Raw genomic sequence first — 14,605 nt, 5'->3', positions numbered from 1 at the left:
TGAAGATTGTACTGTGGTGGACTGAAAATAGTCAAAAAGTTGGACACGTGTCACCTGCAACAGTCGCCATCTTGGCTACGTAGCAGAAGGGCAGCAACCACCGATGTATTTTTAAATTTGTGAAAACGGCTGCAGAGGAAGCAGGACACGACACTGCTAGTTTCCATGTCACATGAAACACTGGACACATGAGGAAAGTAAAACATTCATTTTTAAGGCACATGAATGAAGCAATCATGGTCACATGTAGCAGCTGTCATTTCCAGTGAGTGCACAACAGCAGCGTTTGATCAGAGACAACTCCACCCTGTCCAAACTCAGGCACTACTCCAGTGAGCGTATAGTGTTCAGTGTACTGACAGAACAGATACCTAAAGAAGGAGATGGAGTCACCATCATAGAGCTTAGATCTCCACTTAAAGGGAAGAATTCACCTGTTGGAAGACAACAGCATCAGCGAGTGTTTTAAATGTATTACAGCAGCTACATGAACTGCCAACTCGTGTAAAAGCCTGTTCACATCACATTTTCATTAGATGCCAAACGCTTTCAAATAATGTTTGAGACACTCAAAACTGAAATAACACTGTAAACATTACATCCTTCATTTCTGCTTCTCGCAGGATGTGCTGCCTACACAGGTAATTGGGCAGTTATAAGATTTAATTTTAGAAATACTAAAATACTAAAATTACTAGAAAAAAAATTTTGGTTTAATAAATCTCTTAATTTAAAATATTTAATGTGATTTTTCTTTTTATTGTGTGAATTATTCAGAGGGGGTTTAAAGATGTATTATATAAGACCACACACAGGTTGAGAGTCTTTATTCTTTTACAAAGTATAGACATTCACTCAATACACATTAAACGTGTGCAGTACAGAGAGTTTTACTACTGAGTGTAAGTAAATGAATCTCGGGCCTGTAGAGCAGAACAGTTTATGCAGACAGAGACTAACAGAGAAAAAGTGTTTGAAATTCACAAATGAACTCACTTTTAAAATGTAAATATTACATGATAAATAAATCTCACATACAAATGAAACAAAATACAAACATGGTTGTGTACCCGCCGTATTCAACATTTAAACTGTGAATGGATTTCTCTCTTTTCAGCTGTGGTGCCTGTGAGGATGAGCGACAGATATGTGCACACTGGACATTCTGAAGGTAAAATCATAATACTATAAGAAAAAAGTCATGATGTTGCAGGGATTCAGGCATCGTCTCAGAAATATTACAAATTTAAAAAATAAAGTATATTTATAATAATTTTAGTAAAACTGCAATTTCATCATCTCATTGTAATATTATGACTTTTCATAGAATAATAACTTTATTCTGATGACATCACAAATATTTAAAAGATTTTGGCTTTATTGATAAAGATAAAAGCCTCTAAAACATCACTGTAAGAACCAATAGTGCTTCCAATTACAAAGAAAGTGAGCACACTATTATGACAAGAGTACAGAAGCCCTGAAAGACAAGTCAAAGATTTTTTCATTGTTTTAAATTTTTGTTTTCTTCATCTGTGAAAAAAAACCCAAAAGGGAAGTGGAAACAATTTTTTTTCTTTCTTTCTTTCTCCTAAAAAAAATTTCCCTTGCCTCTCAGGGTTTCCATACATGTTACAGTGACTCTCTTCTCATAAATTACACATATTTATATGCACATACATGCAATACTGTGATGGCTGTTAATCCTTTTAATGAACAATGAGACTGAACATAAGTGATGCAGTTGCAGTTTCTCTAATAAATTCACACAGATTCTTTTTATCTATTTTATTTTCTATGTGCAGTTAGGTTTTAGTTGCTCTCAGAAAGGTTCAGTGTGTTGATATAAACCCTAAAAGAGTTTGTTGGTCTAACATTGAAATATCTGTTGACTACACAATAACACAATAACACAACATTAGATGGCGGCGGCGAAGTCTGGTTTGTTCTCTTCATTTATGCAGTTTTAAGTTATTGTTGCACGAGTTGTGTCACTTGCAATAATTTCGAGAAGAAACTTTTTAATCGTAGCACTGAGCTTATAGTTGTCTGAACGCTTGAACTTTCATTTTTCTGTAATTATTTTAAAAAATTGGTTGACAAACCTCCACAACTTTCAGGTATCTGCATTCTCCAAGGTTTCAGAGGCTGATGTTTTCAGATTGTTTAGTGAATTGATTCCTACTAAAGGCACGGGTTTAGAGATCCTGCAGAAGTGATCACTTGTAGGCAGGTAAAGTTTCAAATAAGCTAAACAAGAGTAATTCCACTAAATAAGAAGGAAGCAAATAGGATCCAAGCAGCTGTGGTTATTCTAAGTGCTGTATTAAAGAAAATCAAGAGAATTATACAGATACTTTTCAAACAGTAACCTCTTATATGAGCTGCAATCAGGGTTTCTATTGAGACTTGTTTACTGAATTTAATCGATCTTATTATAAGAGAAGTGGATGGAGGGAAGTTTTGTGGTGTGGTCATACTGGATTTGCAAACTGTATTTGATACGGTAAATCACAGCGTTTTAATAATGACAGTAAGAGCCAAGGTTGATACTGAACTGGGTCCATTCATACCCTTCAAAATGTAAATGGCTGATGTAGATGGGAGCATTTTTGGGGTGCCACAAGGCAGTGTACTGGGCCCATTAATCTTTTTATTATTAAAGGCAGCTGCCTCATGCATATATATATATATATATATATGTATGTATGTATGTATGTATATATGCTGACGATTCCGTTTTAATTGTAAAGACAAAACAGTGGTTGAGAATAATTCTTAGTAGTAAAGTAAATGTAGCCAAGTCGATGGCTATCAGATAATAGATCATCTCCACACCTGGGAAAAACTGGTTCTAAAATTGAATTAGCAGGGTCATCAGATGTTATAGTAAAAGTTGGGGAGCTCCATAGAGCTGCCAAGCACTGTGTCAATGATCTTGGTTGCATTTTAGAGCGGGTCCTTATCATGTGAAAATATGGCTTTAAAAGTCCTCGCCAAGACGAATCAAAGAATTTAATTTCTAGCTCCCTTTCTAAAGAAAATCCCCTTCCTCACACATTTAGCTGGAGTTTTAGTTGAAAGTCATTGTGATTACGCTGCCATCTCCTGGTACATCGGATTATCACAGCACCTCAAAAACAAATTACAAAAGGCTCAAAATAAATTGACGGTTATTAAAGGTCCATCCACATACACATCTTGATCCTGCATATTTTAAAAAGCTTAACTGGGTGACTGTGGGAAAAAAAAGAACAGTTTTCATTAACATGTTGCTCACGTACAAAATTGTAAAAAAAATAAAAAATAAAAAATAAAAAAATGGTACCAAAATATTTAAATTATTTCTCACTGCTAAGATGTGATCATTGCTACTTTAAGAGGTAACTCCACAAATTTCATACCTTTCTGACTGGAATAATCTGAAATGTGTTTCACAGAACACCTTTAAAGTGGCCTTAAAGAAACTCTTACAAAGTACCATGTAGTTTATATAATTGTGAGAATGTTGCTATAGCTACCGCACCACCCGCTGTTTAGTTGTTATTCATATGTCGACTGTATTGTCTTCGCTTGCTGTCTTCTTGTCGTTTTGTCCGTTATCTTGTGTGAAATGTCATGATAGAGCACCACAATGGAAATACACTGAACAATAGTGGTCAAGTTGCATCGCTCCACCCTGTCATGAGGAGTCACAGTGTTCATCAACATTTTAGGGAACAACTCAGAACATGTATGAAGCGTTCCTGCTCGGTGGCAGCGGTACGTTCAGCCGCAGGTGGAGACCGTCCTCCTGATAAATGTGCACGTGATGCAAATTACTGACAGTTTGTACTGAACAGGAAGCAAATGACTCAGGGACACATTTGCTAAGAAAACTGAGGCTAGCTTAGCATAAAGAAACAGCTAGCCTGATTCATGCACTGACACCTTAAAACCTCACACAAACAGAAATGTTCAAAGGAGAGTTACATGCTGGAACTATTTCTTGAACAGTTCATCCCATCACCCATCACTTCTGTGCAGCGTCTTTATTTATAGTCCAGGTTTTGGTCTATGCACAGACACTATCTGAGGTCGACTGATACTAATACCAATATTTGGAACTAATATCCCAACACAAAGCTACAGCTACATAAAGTCTGTGGACACCTGCTGTTGTGTCCAAGTGTTCCTATTTTGTCCAGCTCATTTATATCAATGAAGTCAGGCTAAATGACAGAGACACAATAAACCTGAGAGCACCACAGCAGGATCAGCAGCTCTCTAAAACAGCTTTAATGTGAACTGAACATTATCACCTCCACGAAGGAGGATTTCCTGCAGGACTGTTTTATTAGACTGACAAGTTTTAGCTGCGTGTTCCTAATAAACTGACAACTGACACAGGCTGCAAAGTGCCTGACTGGAATAAAGTGGTTGCTTTCAGTGCTGTTCTCACCTGTAATGGTCTAAATGCATTGAAATACCATCTATGTCTGCATACACCTGGTAGCCTAAAGATATTTAATTTAGTTTTATCATGTGTTATTGTTATCACCATATCCCATGTTTTACCTCTCTCCTTCCTTTAACTGATTTACTTTGTACTTTTATCAGAGTAAAGTTTTACAAAGTATTTTTACTTCTACTTGAGTAAACTTGAGTTTCTTTCACTGTGAGGACTCTACGGGAAGCTGTGCTCAAGAAATAGTTCGAGCATGTAACTCACTCCAGCTCCGTAATTAACACTAATGACATGAGAATGATGATGAATCTCACTCCCACAAAGAGGATGACAATCCTATTATCTCCAAATGCTGCAGTATTGTTTTAAATGCAGATGTCCCACCTGAGAAAATCCACCACCTGTTCAGTGTGAGAAGCTGACACATCTGGAAGAAGAGCAGAGGAGAGTTGGTTTTGTGTTCCTGGAGGTAGCTGCTGACTGAAGAGTCGTGGGCTCGCTGTGTTCACCACACCACCCACTTTAAGTAGAGAACCAGAAAAACAGGTGACGGCTCCTCTGACTTCAGACAAGAGGAGCCCACAGGTGTGTCTAGAGCTACTCAGTCAGGTGAGATGCTCGTCTGTCATTGGCTGAAAGCCAGAGGGAGCTGCCACACCAGCAGTGTGTTTTCACTGGAGTATGCGGGGGCCGTCTGTCCTACCCTGCGGTATCCTCTGCCACCAGAGACGACGGCCGTCGAGGTGACTTTGTTCCGCCTGGCCTCCCCCTCCCTCCCCCACTCCACGGGCCGCCCCCTCACCCACACATCAGGGTCCTCGCTCACTTCATAGATGGAGCCGTCCTCCGGGCTGTGCTCCAGTGAGTCTGGGGGGGCTCTCAGGCTCCCCTGGTCGGGCTGAGCGGTCAGCAGCTTCCCGGGGAGCTGGCAGGTGGAGTGGAGGCGGTACTGCAGCAGCAGACGCTTGGGTTTCTGCTCCCTCGGCGGATGAGCTTCTGAGTTGTAGGGTTTGTTGCTCTGCTCCAACCTCGGCCCTCCATCATCACCTTTGCTTCCTGCCCCCCCCCCTCCTTCTCCGTTAACCCCCTCCTCTCTGCTGTTGAGGATGGAGTCCCGTCTCAGCAAATCAGAGGCCAGGGTGCTGGAGGTGGACACCAGGAAGTCCACCGGACCGCAGTGAGCGTTCAGAGACGTCATGCCTTTACCTGAGGGGTACGACAGGTCTACGTCAGTCCACATCGTCTCACATGTCAGATCTGACTGAGGGATTATGAAGAACCTTGATTTTCTCTTCGTTCTATTTTTGGTTATTTATGTGGAGAGATTTTGTCTTAAATGCTAAAACATTTAAAAACTGCATCTTCTCAGCTGCAGGTTTTCAAATCAAGCAGGAACTTAAATCTCATTGTGTTCTACACCAGAGGTCAGGAAGTCAGTTTTTTCTAAACCATAATTAAATGCTAATTTAAGAAACTGATCAATAAAAATTCACCTGGACTTTGGTTTGTTGCAGTTCATGTGTGGTGCTGTGGTCCACAGTCACATATTACACATTTGACTGTTTTTCTGAAACTGGTGTTATATTTTTATTATTATCTATTTTTCATTCTATTTTATTATTTTATCATCTTTTTTCATATGTTCAATGTGTCACAGGTCTGTAACCAGGCAACAGAAACTTTAGAACTTCCTGTCAGGACCTTTTAGAGTAAAAGGTCACGACAGCTTGAAACAAAGTACTGCTGTAAAAAAAAAAAAAAAGGAAGTGATTCTGTGGGTAACTTGCTGCCATGATGGAGATCAACTTTAACACCAGGCTGTGCTCTGACGACAGTTTTGTGACCCAGCTGCCGACCTCTGTCCTGAACTAAAGGATCCCGGATTTCCATCCAGGTTCAGGAAAAGATGTCGACTTTCCTCAGATTGGATTAAAACCTCAAACGTCATTGGACTGAAAACAGGCAACATTTTCACCCTATCAGGTTTTTATCAGGCGAACATGACAGATGAGATGCATGTATATAATTTATAGGCACAAAATTAGAATCATTTTAATAATCTGATCTAATCTCACTCATCAAATCAAACCATTGATTGAGGTAATTTCGAAAACAAATCCAGACACAAATCAATGCCCAGACACTGGACAGGGTTTAATATGTTTCCTCTTATTAAATGTCACTTTTTTATAACCTAAATCCATTGTTTTAAATGTGTCAAAATGCAATAAAATATTTCTCTGTTAAAATAAATTTGGTTCCTGTTTTGGTTCTTTCTCTTGAACTGGCTGCTGTTAGAGTCACATGACATAGACACCAATGGTCACTCCTGATTGGCTCTTATCAGCCTCAACCACCAGTGGTGAAAGCAACACGGATAATGAATTAAAGTGTTACTGACCTTGTTCTGTGCAGCAGCTGTTGTTTAGTTAAATTCTGTATTTTAATGCTACTGTTTTGTAAAACTAATCAACTGCAGAGTAGTCTGACAATCTGCTTCCTGTTTACACCGGCTCGCACATGCCCAGTGCACTGAGTGGTAATGTATGTGTGTGTTTTCAGGTGTGTAAGTTTGGACAGAGATAGTTTCTGATACGGAGCTAAAACAGTTGTTTGAACTGTTGGTTTTTTTTTTACAATGAAAACATATTGGTGTGGATGCAGTCTCAGTTGGGAGGAGAGCAGGAGGAGAACAGGAGGAGAACAGGAGGAGAGCAGGAGGAGAGCAGGAGGAGAGCAGGAGGAGAACAGGAGAACCTCTGTTCTCGGTCCTGACCTGTGATCTTGGGGATTCCCTCCAGGGTGGGTACAGGGAAGGTGAGGATGATGCCCTGACTGGTCCCCACCCACAGCAGACCCTGACAGACCAGCAGGCTGGAGACACAAACCTGACCTGAAACACAAACAGACACACAGTCATCAACATGAGCATCATCTTCATCATCATCATCATCATCATCATTATCATCATCGTCACTGCTGTCACAGCCTGATACAGTCCACGTTTCACAGAACCCACACACTTCAGTCACAGAGACACTCGGGCTCTTCAACCTGAAGGTCGATCATCATCTTAATGGCTTGTGAGGTGGAGAGAAAAACATCCAGCACGTGCAAAACAAAAGTAAGAAAAGAAAAATTCTTAATAACGACCAGGAGAACTCACATGACCATGAACCATTATACGACCAAAACCATGATATCCAATGGTTCCGGATGATCACAATCAGACGTCTCAGTAAAAGACTAAATCAGAACCATGTTCTCTGTATCTGGTTCCTGTTTGGACTTGCCTGGTGTCAGATGGGCGGTGCGGGTGGAGATGTTGACTTCCTGCAGCGGCTCCAGAGTCTCAGTGTGGAACAGTTGAAGGGATGAGCCCGAGGTGAAGGCCATCCAAACGCCCCCACCTGAGCGAACCATGTGGCTAACGCTGCAGCCTGGATCGGGGTGGGCTTCAAATCCCTACAGTACAGAGAGAGTCAGGGAGACAGAGGGTCACAGTTGATAGGTGATCTGTCAGCAGAACCTCCAGGTAACCTACAGGCTACTGCTCTGGGTTCTTTCAAGGTGTGTCACTGGCTCAACCTGTCTGGTTTTGCCCTGGACACTTCCTGACTTGCTTTCGCATGATGTTTCTCTCTGTGGTCCCTGCTGGGCGAGGACGGTATAATCAGTCACTTGGTTTGTTCTACTTTTGTTTCAGATCATGAAATCTTGACAACTAGAGGCCAAGTTCAGGTTAAATTTGATGTTAATTCTCACTTTTTTTATTCTTCTTTTCCTTAAAGTCATACCTTTCCACATTAAAATGTCTGAAAAGAACCAGACCTATGTTATATATTTTTTTGCGTTATGTTCTTACATCATCACAAATGTTTCCATCAATCCTCAAACCAGAAAAATCTGTGATTTTAATCATGGTAATTCCATTTTATTTGGTCGCCTGTAAATATATGTTTATGTCTCAGCATCGTGGTCCCCCTGAATGTTTTTCACTAAATATTAAAGAAAAAAAAAAGTGTCACGGTTGCCTGCCAGAAGCTCAAAATTGACCTTTGCCCTGTTTTAAGCCACATTTTAAGATAACCTTTTAACACCTTGGTTGTTTTCAACTATATATTTTAATGGGGTGAAGGAATTTAGTCATCGGATGTCTGGATTTAAGTTATCAGGAAAATGGCAGCTCAGGTCCCATCCACTCATGGATGTTCATGCATCAACTCTCAGATGTCCTGTGTCCACTGAAAAGGATCTACAAATCACTGATTTCTGAAGTGAAACTGCTTCATTCATTGCTTTTTTTAACCCTCTGGTCCGTTCGTCATGGAGAGGAAGACACCTCTGCTGATTGGCTGCGGGTAAAAACCAGTAAAGAGTGACAGAGAGAAGGGGAATGAGATACAGTCCTGGCTGGGAAGTTGAAAGGAACAAAGGTAAAGAGTCTCAGTTTCCAGCCACTCCAAGATGTCGTGTCCGCCAAAAAAACATTGTTGAATCACTGATTTTTAAAGTGACACTGCTTTATGAAGTTGCGTACCTGTGTGTGGAGGCTGGGAACTTGGATGACAAAGACTTGGTTGGCACAGCTGGCCCATACAGCATCTTCAAGTGTCAGCAGACTGCAGACCGGCTCAGAGCCCAGAGACACCAGCCTGCAGGAGTCCAGGTCCCACAGTCTCTCTGAGGGGAGCAATGGTCTGTGGTTTAGCACCTATTTAGGACTCATCGCTCAAGCAATATTGTTCATTCTGACGTGAAACCATAACCAAACCAAACCAAACCCTCACACTGGTGCAGCAGGTGTTTCTAAGCGAGCTCTCACCTCCAGACTTTCTCTGGTACGCAGCTACTTTGCCGTTGGCCAGTCCAGCAAAGAGGAAAGACAGCGAATGTTTGAGGCAGAGGACTGGACTGTTGTCAGGGTTCACCAAGGTCAGCAGGCACTGAACAGCTGTGTCCACACTGCTGTACACATGGATGCTGGGAAGACAAAGAGACACATTACAATGAAAAGTTAAAACTGTTCACGTAAAATGAAGGAACGGTAAAACAAAACAAACTGGTAAATTCACTTCTTCTCTTTCTTTCTGAGTCAGTGAGATGTTCAGGTGGATCTCAATCTCACATCTAGAGCTGGAGTCAGGATGTGGTTAGCCTAGCTTAGCATTAAGACTTGAAGCAGGAGAGACAGCCAGACTAATATGTGTCCTCATTTAAAAAACACACCTACCAACACCTCTAATTTTCACTAAACAACAGTATCTGTATCTGGGTTTGTTTTATCTGTACACAACTGACTGACTGGACCAGATAAAATGTCAGTGTCTGTGTCCTGGATCAGTTTGTGTCAACAGAGTGAGATGACTGACCTCCCGTCCTGCAGGCCGACACAGATGATGTTTCCCATCTTGGCAGCATTCTGGGCCTTCTCAGCCTCCTCCTCTGTGCTGGGACACGGCTCCTTCACATACTCCAGACAGAGGATCGAGGATCTCAGAGGGATGGTCTTGACCAGGCGAGGAGTGGCTCGGTTCAGGGAGAAGATCTCCAGTTGGCCGTGGCTGGAGACGCCCCCTCCACCGGCAGTCTGAACGCCGAGTGAACAGAGGAGACCGAGGTTAACTCAGGGTACAGAATCAGATCAGAAGACGAAAATAAAAGAAGAGAATAGATGATAAATTTGAAGAAATGCTCACCCAGAGGTAACCCTGTGGTAAGGACGTGCTGGCTGTGCAGAAACCCAGCAGGCTGGACTGAGACGGACTGTGAAGAGCTGCCTGCAGCTACACAAACAGAGAGAGACACGTTTGTACGAGCAGAACAGGAGAAGTTTATTTCCACACATGATAAAATACATCATGAGACCAGCTGGACCAGGTGGGACACACACACACACCCCCACAGATACTACAGAGGCATCTCTTTACAAAGGACACTAAATATACCATTTTCTCATTGTTACTCATTTTACATGTTGTTGTCTCATTTTACATATTAAAATAGTATTTTAGATACTGTACGAATGTGGCTTCCATTGTAAGGTGTAAGACTTGAGAAGTGCTTTATTAGTGGAGTCCGCTCCACCTGCTCCTCCTGACCTGGTCCAACACTTCTCCTGGATCCTCTCTACTCTCACCATCCTCCTTCATCCACCCACATTTTACAACAAACCAGTTTCTGAACTTTTGCACACTTGGTCTCTGAGTTCAGTGTTTGAGTCCAGATTCACAACTTCACCTAAAAAAAAATTTTTTTTTGTTGAGATGCTGCAACATCTTCTCCCTCCATCCTCAGTCTGACGTAAATATCACAACCAGAATATACTGTAAATCCAACCAATGACAAACCACAGACATATGCACATCTATAACCAGCAGCTCTCACCTTCAGTGTCTGAGGAGAGAAAACAGGCAGTTTGCAGGTCAACAGTGGAAAACTAAATGGAGCCTTTGTCTTCCCATCTTCTTCAGCACACTCCCACCCCGGAGCGTTTTCATGTCCTGAGCAGACACACAACAGACATTCACTGAGCTTTATGATTTAAAAAAAAAAATTTATGCAAACACCTTGTAACTTTGTTAAGTAAGGTGCTATACACATAAAATAAAAACAAATAAAGTTTATTATCAATATTATTATAAAGTTTGACTAAAACTAATGAACATTTTCATCAAAAGAATAAAACAAGACAAAATTAACGCTGGTGGACATGAAGAGACTGAAACTATCCTCAAATGACACATGGAACAAACTGAGATAAAATGCCACATTTTCTCATCTTATCTTATCTTCTATATTGTTTTTCACTCCTAATCACATAATAGTTGTAAATGGAAAAATGCACTAATCAACACTGTAGAAATTCTTGAAACACAGTAAGACTTTGTGCCACGTTTGGATGGAAACCTCACAGCAGCGTGCTGAACTTACTCTGAGCGATCTTGGCCAGGTGAAGCCGGTTCACCCAGGAGATCTTACTGAGGGGGCTGGGAGTGTTAAGGACCACCATGATGCTCACTGGACGACCAGACCTGGGAGAGGAAAGAAAAAAAACGTTCACGTTCAAAATTACTTTAAATCCAAGACTGAAAACCTCTGCCTGGTAAAACCTGACAGCCACAGTGTCCATGCTCTGAGCTGGTCTAACATGAACCTCCTGACACTCACTTGTCAGGTTTTCCAGGGACAGACAGACGCAGGCGACACTTGTTGGCGTTCTGGATCTCCTCCTCCTTCAGACGGATGAGTCTGTGCAGAGCCAGACACCAGTCCTGAGAAACCGTGGTGTTCAGATTCTGACAGAGACACAAGAGCAAGGATGGACCAGTTAGATCATTTTTTACATTTTTTTATCTTCATTAACATCTTCTGAGAAGGAAAAAGTTTGAGCCTGTACTGAGCAGTGAAGCAGCAGTGAAACTGTGATCACATCTTAATAAATTCATTCCCAAAACTGCAATAATAATAATAATAATAATAATAATAATAATATAACCCTGTTTCCAAAAAAGTTGGGACACTGTCAACGTAAATAAAAACAGAATGTGATGATGTGTAAATCATGTAAAACCATATTTAACTGAAAATAGAACAAAGAAAAAGTATCAAATGTTGAAACGCTGAAATTTTATTGTTTTATGAAAAATATCTGCTCAATTTGAATTTAATGCAGCAACACGTTTCAGAAAAGTTGGGACTGGGTTGTGTTTACCACTGTGTTCATCAGCTCTTCTTTTAACAACACTCTGCAAACGTTTGGGAGCTGAGGAGATCAGCTGCTGGAGCTTTGAAAATGAAATGTTGTCCCTTCTTGCCTGATATAGGATTGAACTGCTCAACAGCTCAGCGTCTCCTTTGTCGTATTTTTAGTTTTATGATGTGACAAATGTTTTCAGAGGGTGACGGGTCTGGACTGGACAAAAATGCGTCATCCCAGCTTCATTGAAACTTCCAGGTCACATTCAAATGGACTTTGATGTATGAGACAAATTGTGCCCTGTTTAACTTTTGAACTAAATTATATTGGTTTTATTTGCTTTTTTGTTTTCTGAATGAATTAAATAATTGAATAAAAACAAATCAACAATATTTATATATTCATAGATTCTGGGGGTAGGAAAAAAACACCTTCTGTTAAACAGAAGATAGAAAGTGAGGCAGGAAATAATGAGGAAAGACAACATCCAAAAAACAAGAAGAGGTCCACAAAATATAAAGTTATACAATCAAAAAGAAAGGTATAAAGAAAAGAAAGTGTTGTAAGAAGTGAGACATCAGAGAGGCTGCAGGAGACTCTGTTAGTCCCACGTGATGTGAGCACAGGTGTTGTTACCTGGTAGGTGCCATGGAGCGTGCCCACCAGCAGGGAGACCTCCTCCACCACAGCCAGGTCGTGCTGCAGCTCCTCCAGCTCCTGGTACAGTCTTGGGGGGCCCAGGAAGACTTTACCTGAAACACAGGTAACACAAACAGCTTCTCTGTCAGCTTCACACCTAAACATCACCGACAAATAATGATTCTTAAATTATCACCTAATGAGCATCATGTGACAAATATCTGAATGAATGAGAAGGAAATGACAAGATGATTGATTTGTGATCAGTTACAGGTACGTGCACACATTAGCACTGACATTAATGGTCAATAAATTGATCATGTCACAGATATCTGGACATCATTCCATCAAAAACCCTGCAAACTGTCACTTTATCAGTTAAGATCAAAGAGTCAGGTAGAACTAATTAATAATCCAATTAATAATTAGCTTTTACAATGTATCAATTTATTAAAGCTCCATATTTTAACTTCTCCTGTGTTTTATCTGAAGTGTTGATCTCCATCAGAAGATATATTTGTGGTTTTAAGAACCAAAAACCATCTCAGTGTAGTTTTACATCTCCTCTCTCAGGCTTCTCTCTGAAGCTCTAGTAACAACAGGTCAGTCAGCCAATCAGAAGAGAGGATCTGAGCCTCTCTTCTGATTGGCTGACTGTTTTCTGAGTGATCCAATAAAAATATAGAAGATTTCAGGTAAACACTCCTGCTAGGTTGAATTTAAGATTTAAGATTGGTCTGGGTGGGCGGGGCTTGGGGTGTGGCTGAGGGTGGTGGCTACTTTGTTGTGACATCACAAAGTTCCAGAAGTCCTGACGGCTGGTTTTAAGGCTCAGTTTCTGAATACAGGCTGTGTGCATTTCTCTGTGGACTGAGGCTTTGATACTTTCACAGTATTAATATAGAACCTAGACCTGCTTTATAATCACAAACACATCTACCTTTATATAATATGGGACCTTTAATTAGTTATAATTAAACATCTATAATTAGGTCTGTAAAATGTGTAACAGGTGTTCCTTCAGCTCAGTCACTATTGTGTATGTGCTGTATTCACTGTACGTCAGTGTGTGACGGGTGTTGAGCTCTGAGTGTACCGGTGGTGCTGGTGGTGGAGCTGCGGCGTCTGCCTGTGATGACACTGTCCCGGCTCTGCAGACTGTCCTGTCCCACCTCCACCACCTGAGTCTGCAGCAGGGGGGCGAGCCACTTCACCGTGTACTTAGGACCAACAGGGACCAGGCTGCTGATGTCAGGGGGGCCCCTGGTGGACAGACATATTACACATGACAGTTAGTCTGAGTTCAGCCGTTTCATCACAGGGAAGCATCGTCCCCACTGACCCGAGTCCCCTGAGTCACTGAAACCTGGTAACTCCACGAGAACAGGACTCACTGCACAAGTCTGAGCAAGTTCCAGTCACCAAAAAGGCTGTGGGACACATCACAACTGAGTTTATACCTTGTCTGGCGCCATCTTGGTTTTTAAACACATTCATCTATTCATCTAAACCTTCAGTCTCTGAACAGTGGAGACAACACACAGTGACGGACGAACTCACTTCAGGTTGACGTTGGCACAGATCAGGGTGTCGTTGAGCAGGAAGACCTTTCGCTCCTTCGACTTGAGGACTTGACCGTTGTCGCCATAAACGATTTCAGTCAGCAGTTCACACTGAATCAGCTGCCTCTGCTCTGGGTTCAGCAGCTGGAAACACAGAGCACCTCAGTGATGACGGCAGATTAAACTCCTGAATTTATGTGAACACTGAACAGATTCATGGAGTCTTTTCATTTCAATGCGTCTACGTTTTTCTAACAC

At 41.4% G+C, this 14,605-nt stretch overlaps 1 protein-coding gene across 2 annotated transcripts in view; it reads right to left on the bottom strand.

The window, feature by feature from the left end:
• Positions 1–810: 810 nt before the first annotated feature.
• Positions 811–14,605, bottom strand: part of LOC139620025 (rho guanine nucleotide exchange factor 10-like protein) — a 40,413-nt gene continuing 26,618 nt past the window's right edge. For both annotated transcript variants that reach the window (XM_071475149.1, XM_071475150.1), the window contains 13 exons: positions 14,346–14,491; positions 13,882–14,048; positions 12,783–12,898; positions 11,618–11,745; positions 11,381–11,481; positions 10,835–10,950; positions 10,147–10,233; positions 9,820–10,037; positions 9,273–9,430; positions 8,988–9,130; positions 7,741–7,912; positions 7,224–7,340; positions 811–5,653 (listed from right to left, as the gene is read on the bottom strand). In XM_071475149.1, coding sequence (XP_071331250.1) covers positions 5,073–5,653; positions 7,224–7,340; positions 7,741–7,912; positions 8,988–9,130; positions 9,273–9,430; positions 9,820–10,037; positions 10,147–10,233; positions 10,835–10,950; positions 11,381–11,481; positions 11,618–11,745; positions 12,783–12,898; positions 13,882–14,048; positions 14,346–14,491 — 2,250 coding nt within the window. In that variant the 3' untranslated portion in view covers positions 811–5,072. The remainder of the gene's footprint in view (positions 5,654–7,223; positions 7,341–7,740; positions 7,913–8,987; positions 9,131–9,272; positions 9,431–9,819; positions 10,038–10,146; positions 10,234–10,834; positions 10,951–11,380; positions 11,482–11,617; positions 11,746–12,782; positions 12,899–13,881; positions 14,049–14,345; positions 14,492–14,605) is intronic.

This window comes from Trachinotus anak, unplaced genomic scaffold (genome assembly GCF_046630095.1).
Source record: "Trachinotus anak isolate AG129_WGS33_773 ecotype Australia unplaced genomic scaffold, CSIRO_AGI_Tana_v1 ptg000004l, whole genome shotgun sequence".
In the NCBI taxonomy this organism is placed as follows: Eukaryota; Metazoa; Chordata; class Actinopteri; order Carangiformes; family Carangidae; genus Trachinotus; species Trachinotus anak.
Note: the sequence above shows the minus strand (reverse complement) of the source record. Positions and strands in the feature narration are given on the sequence as shown.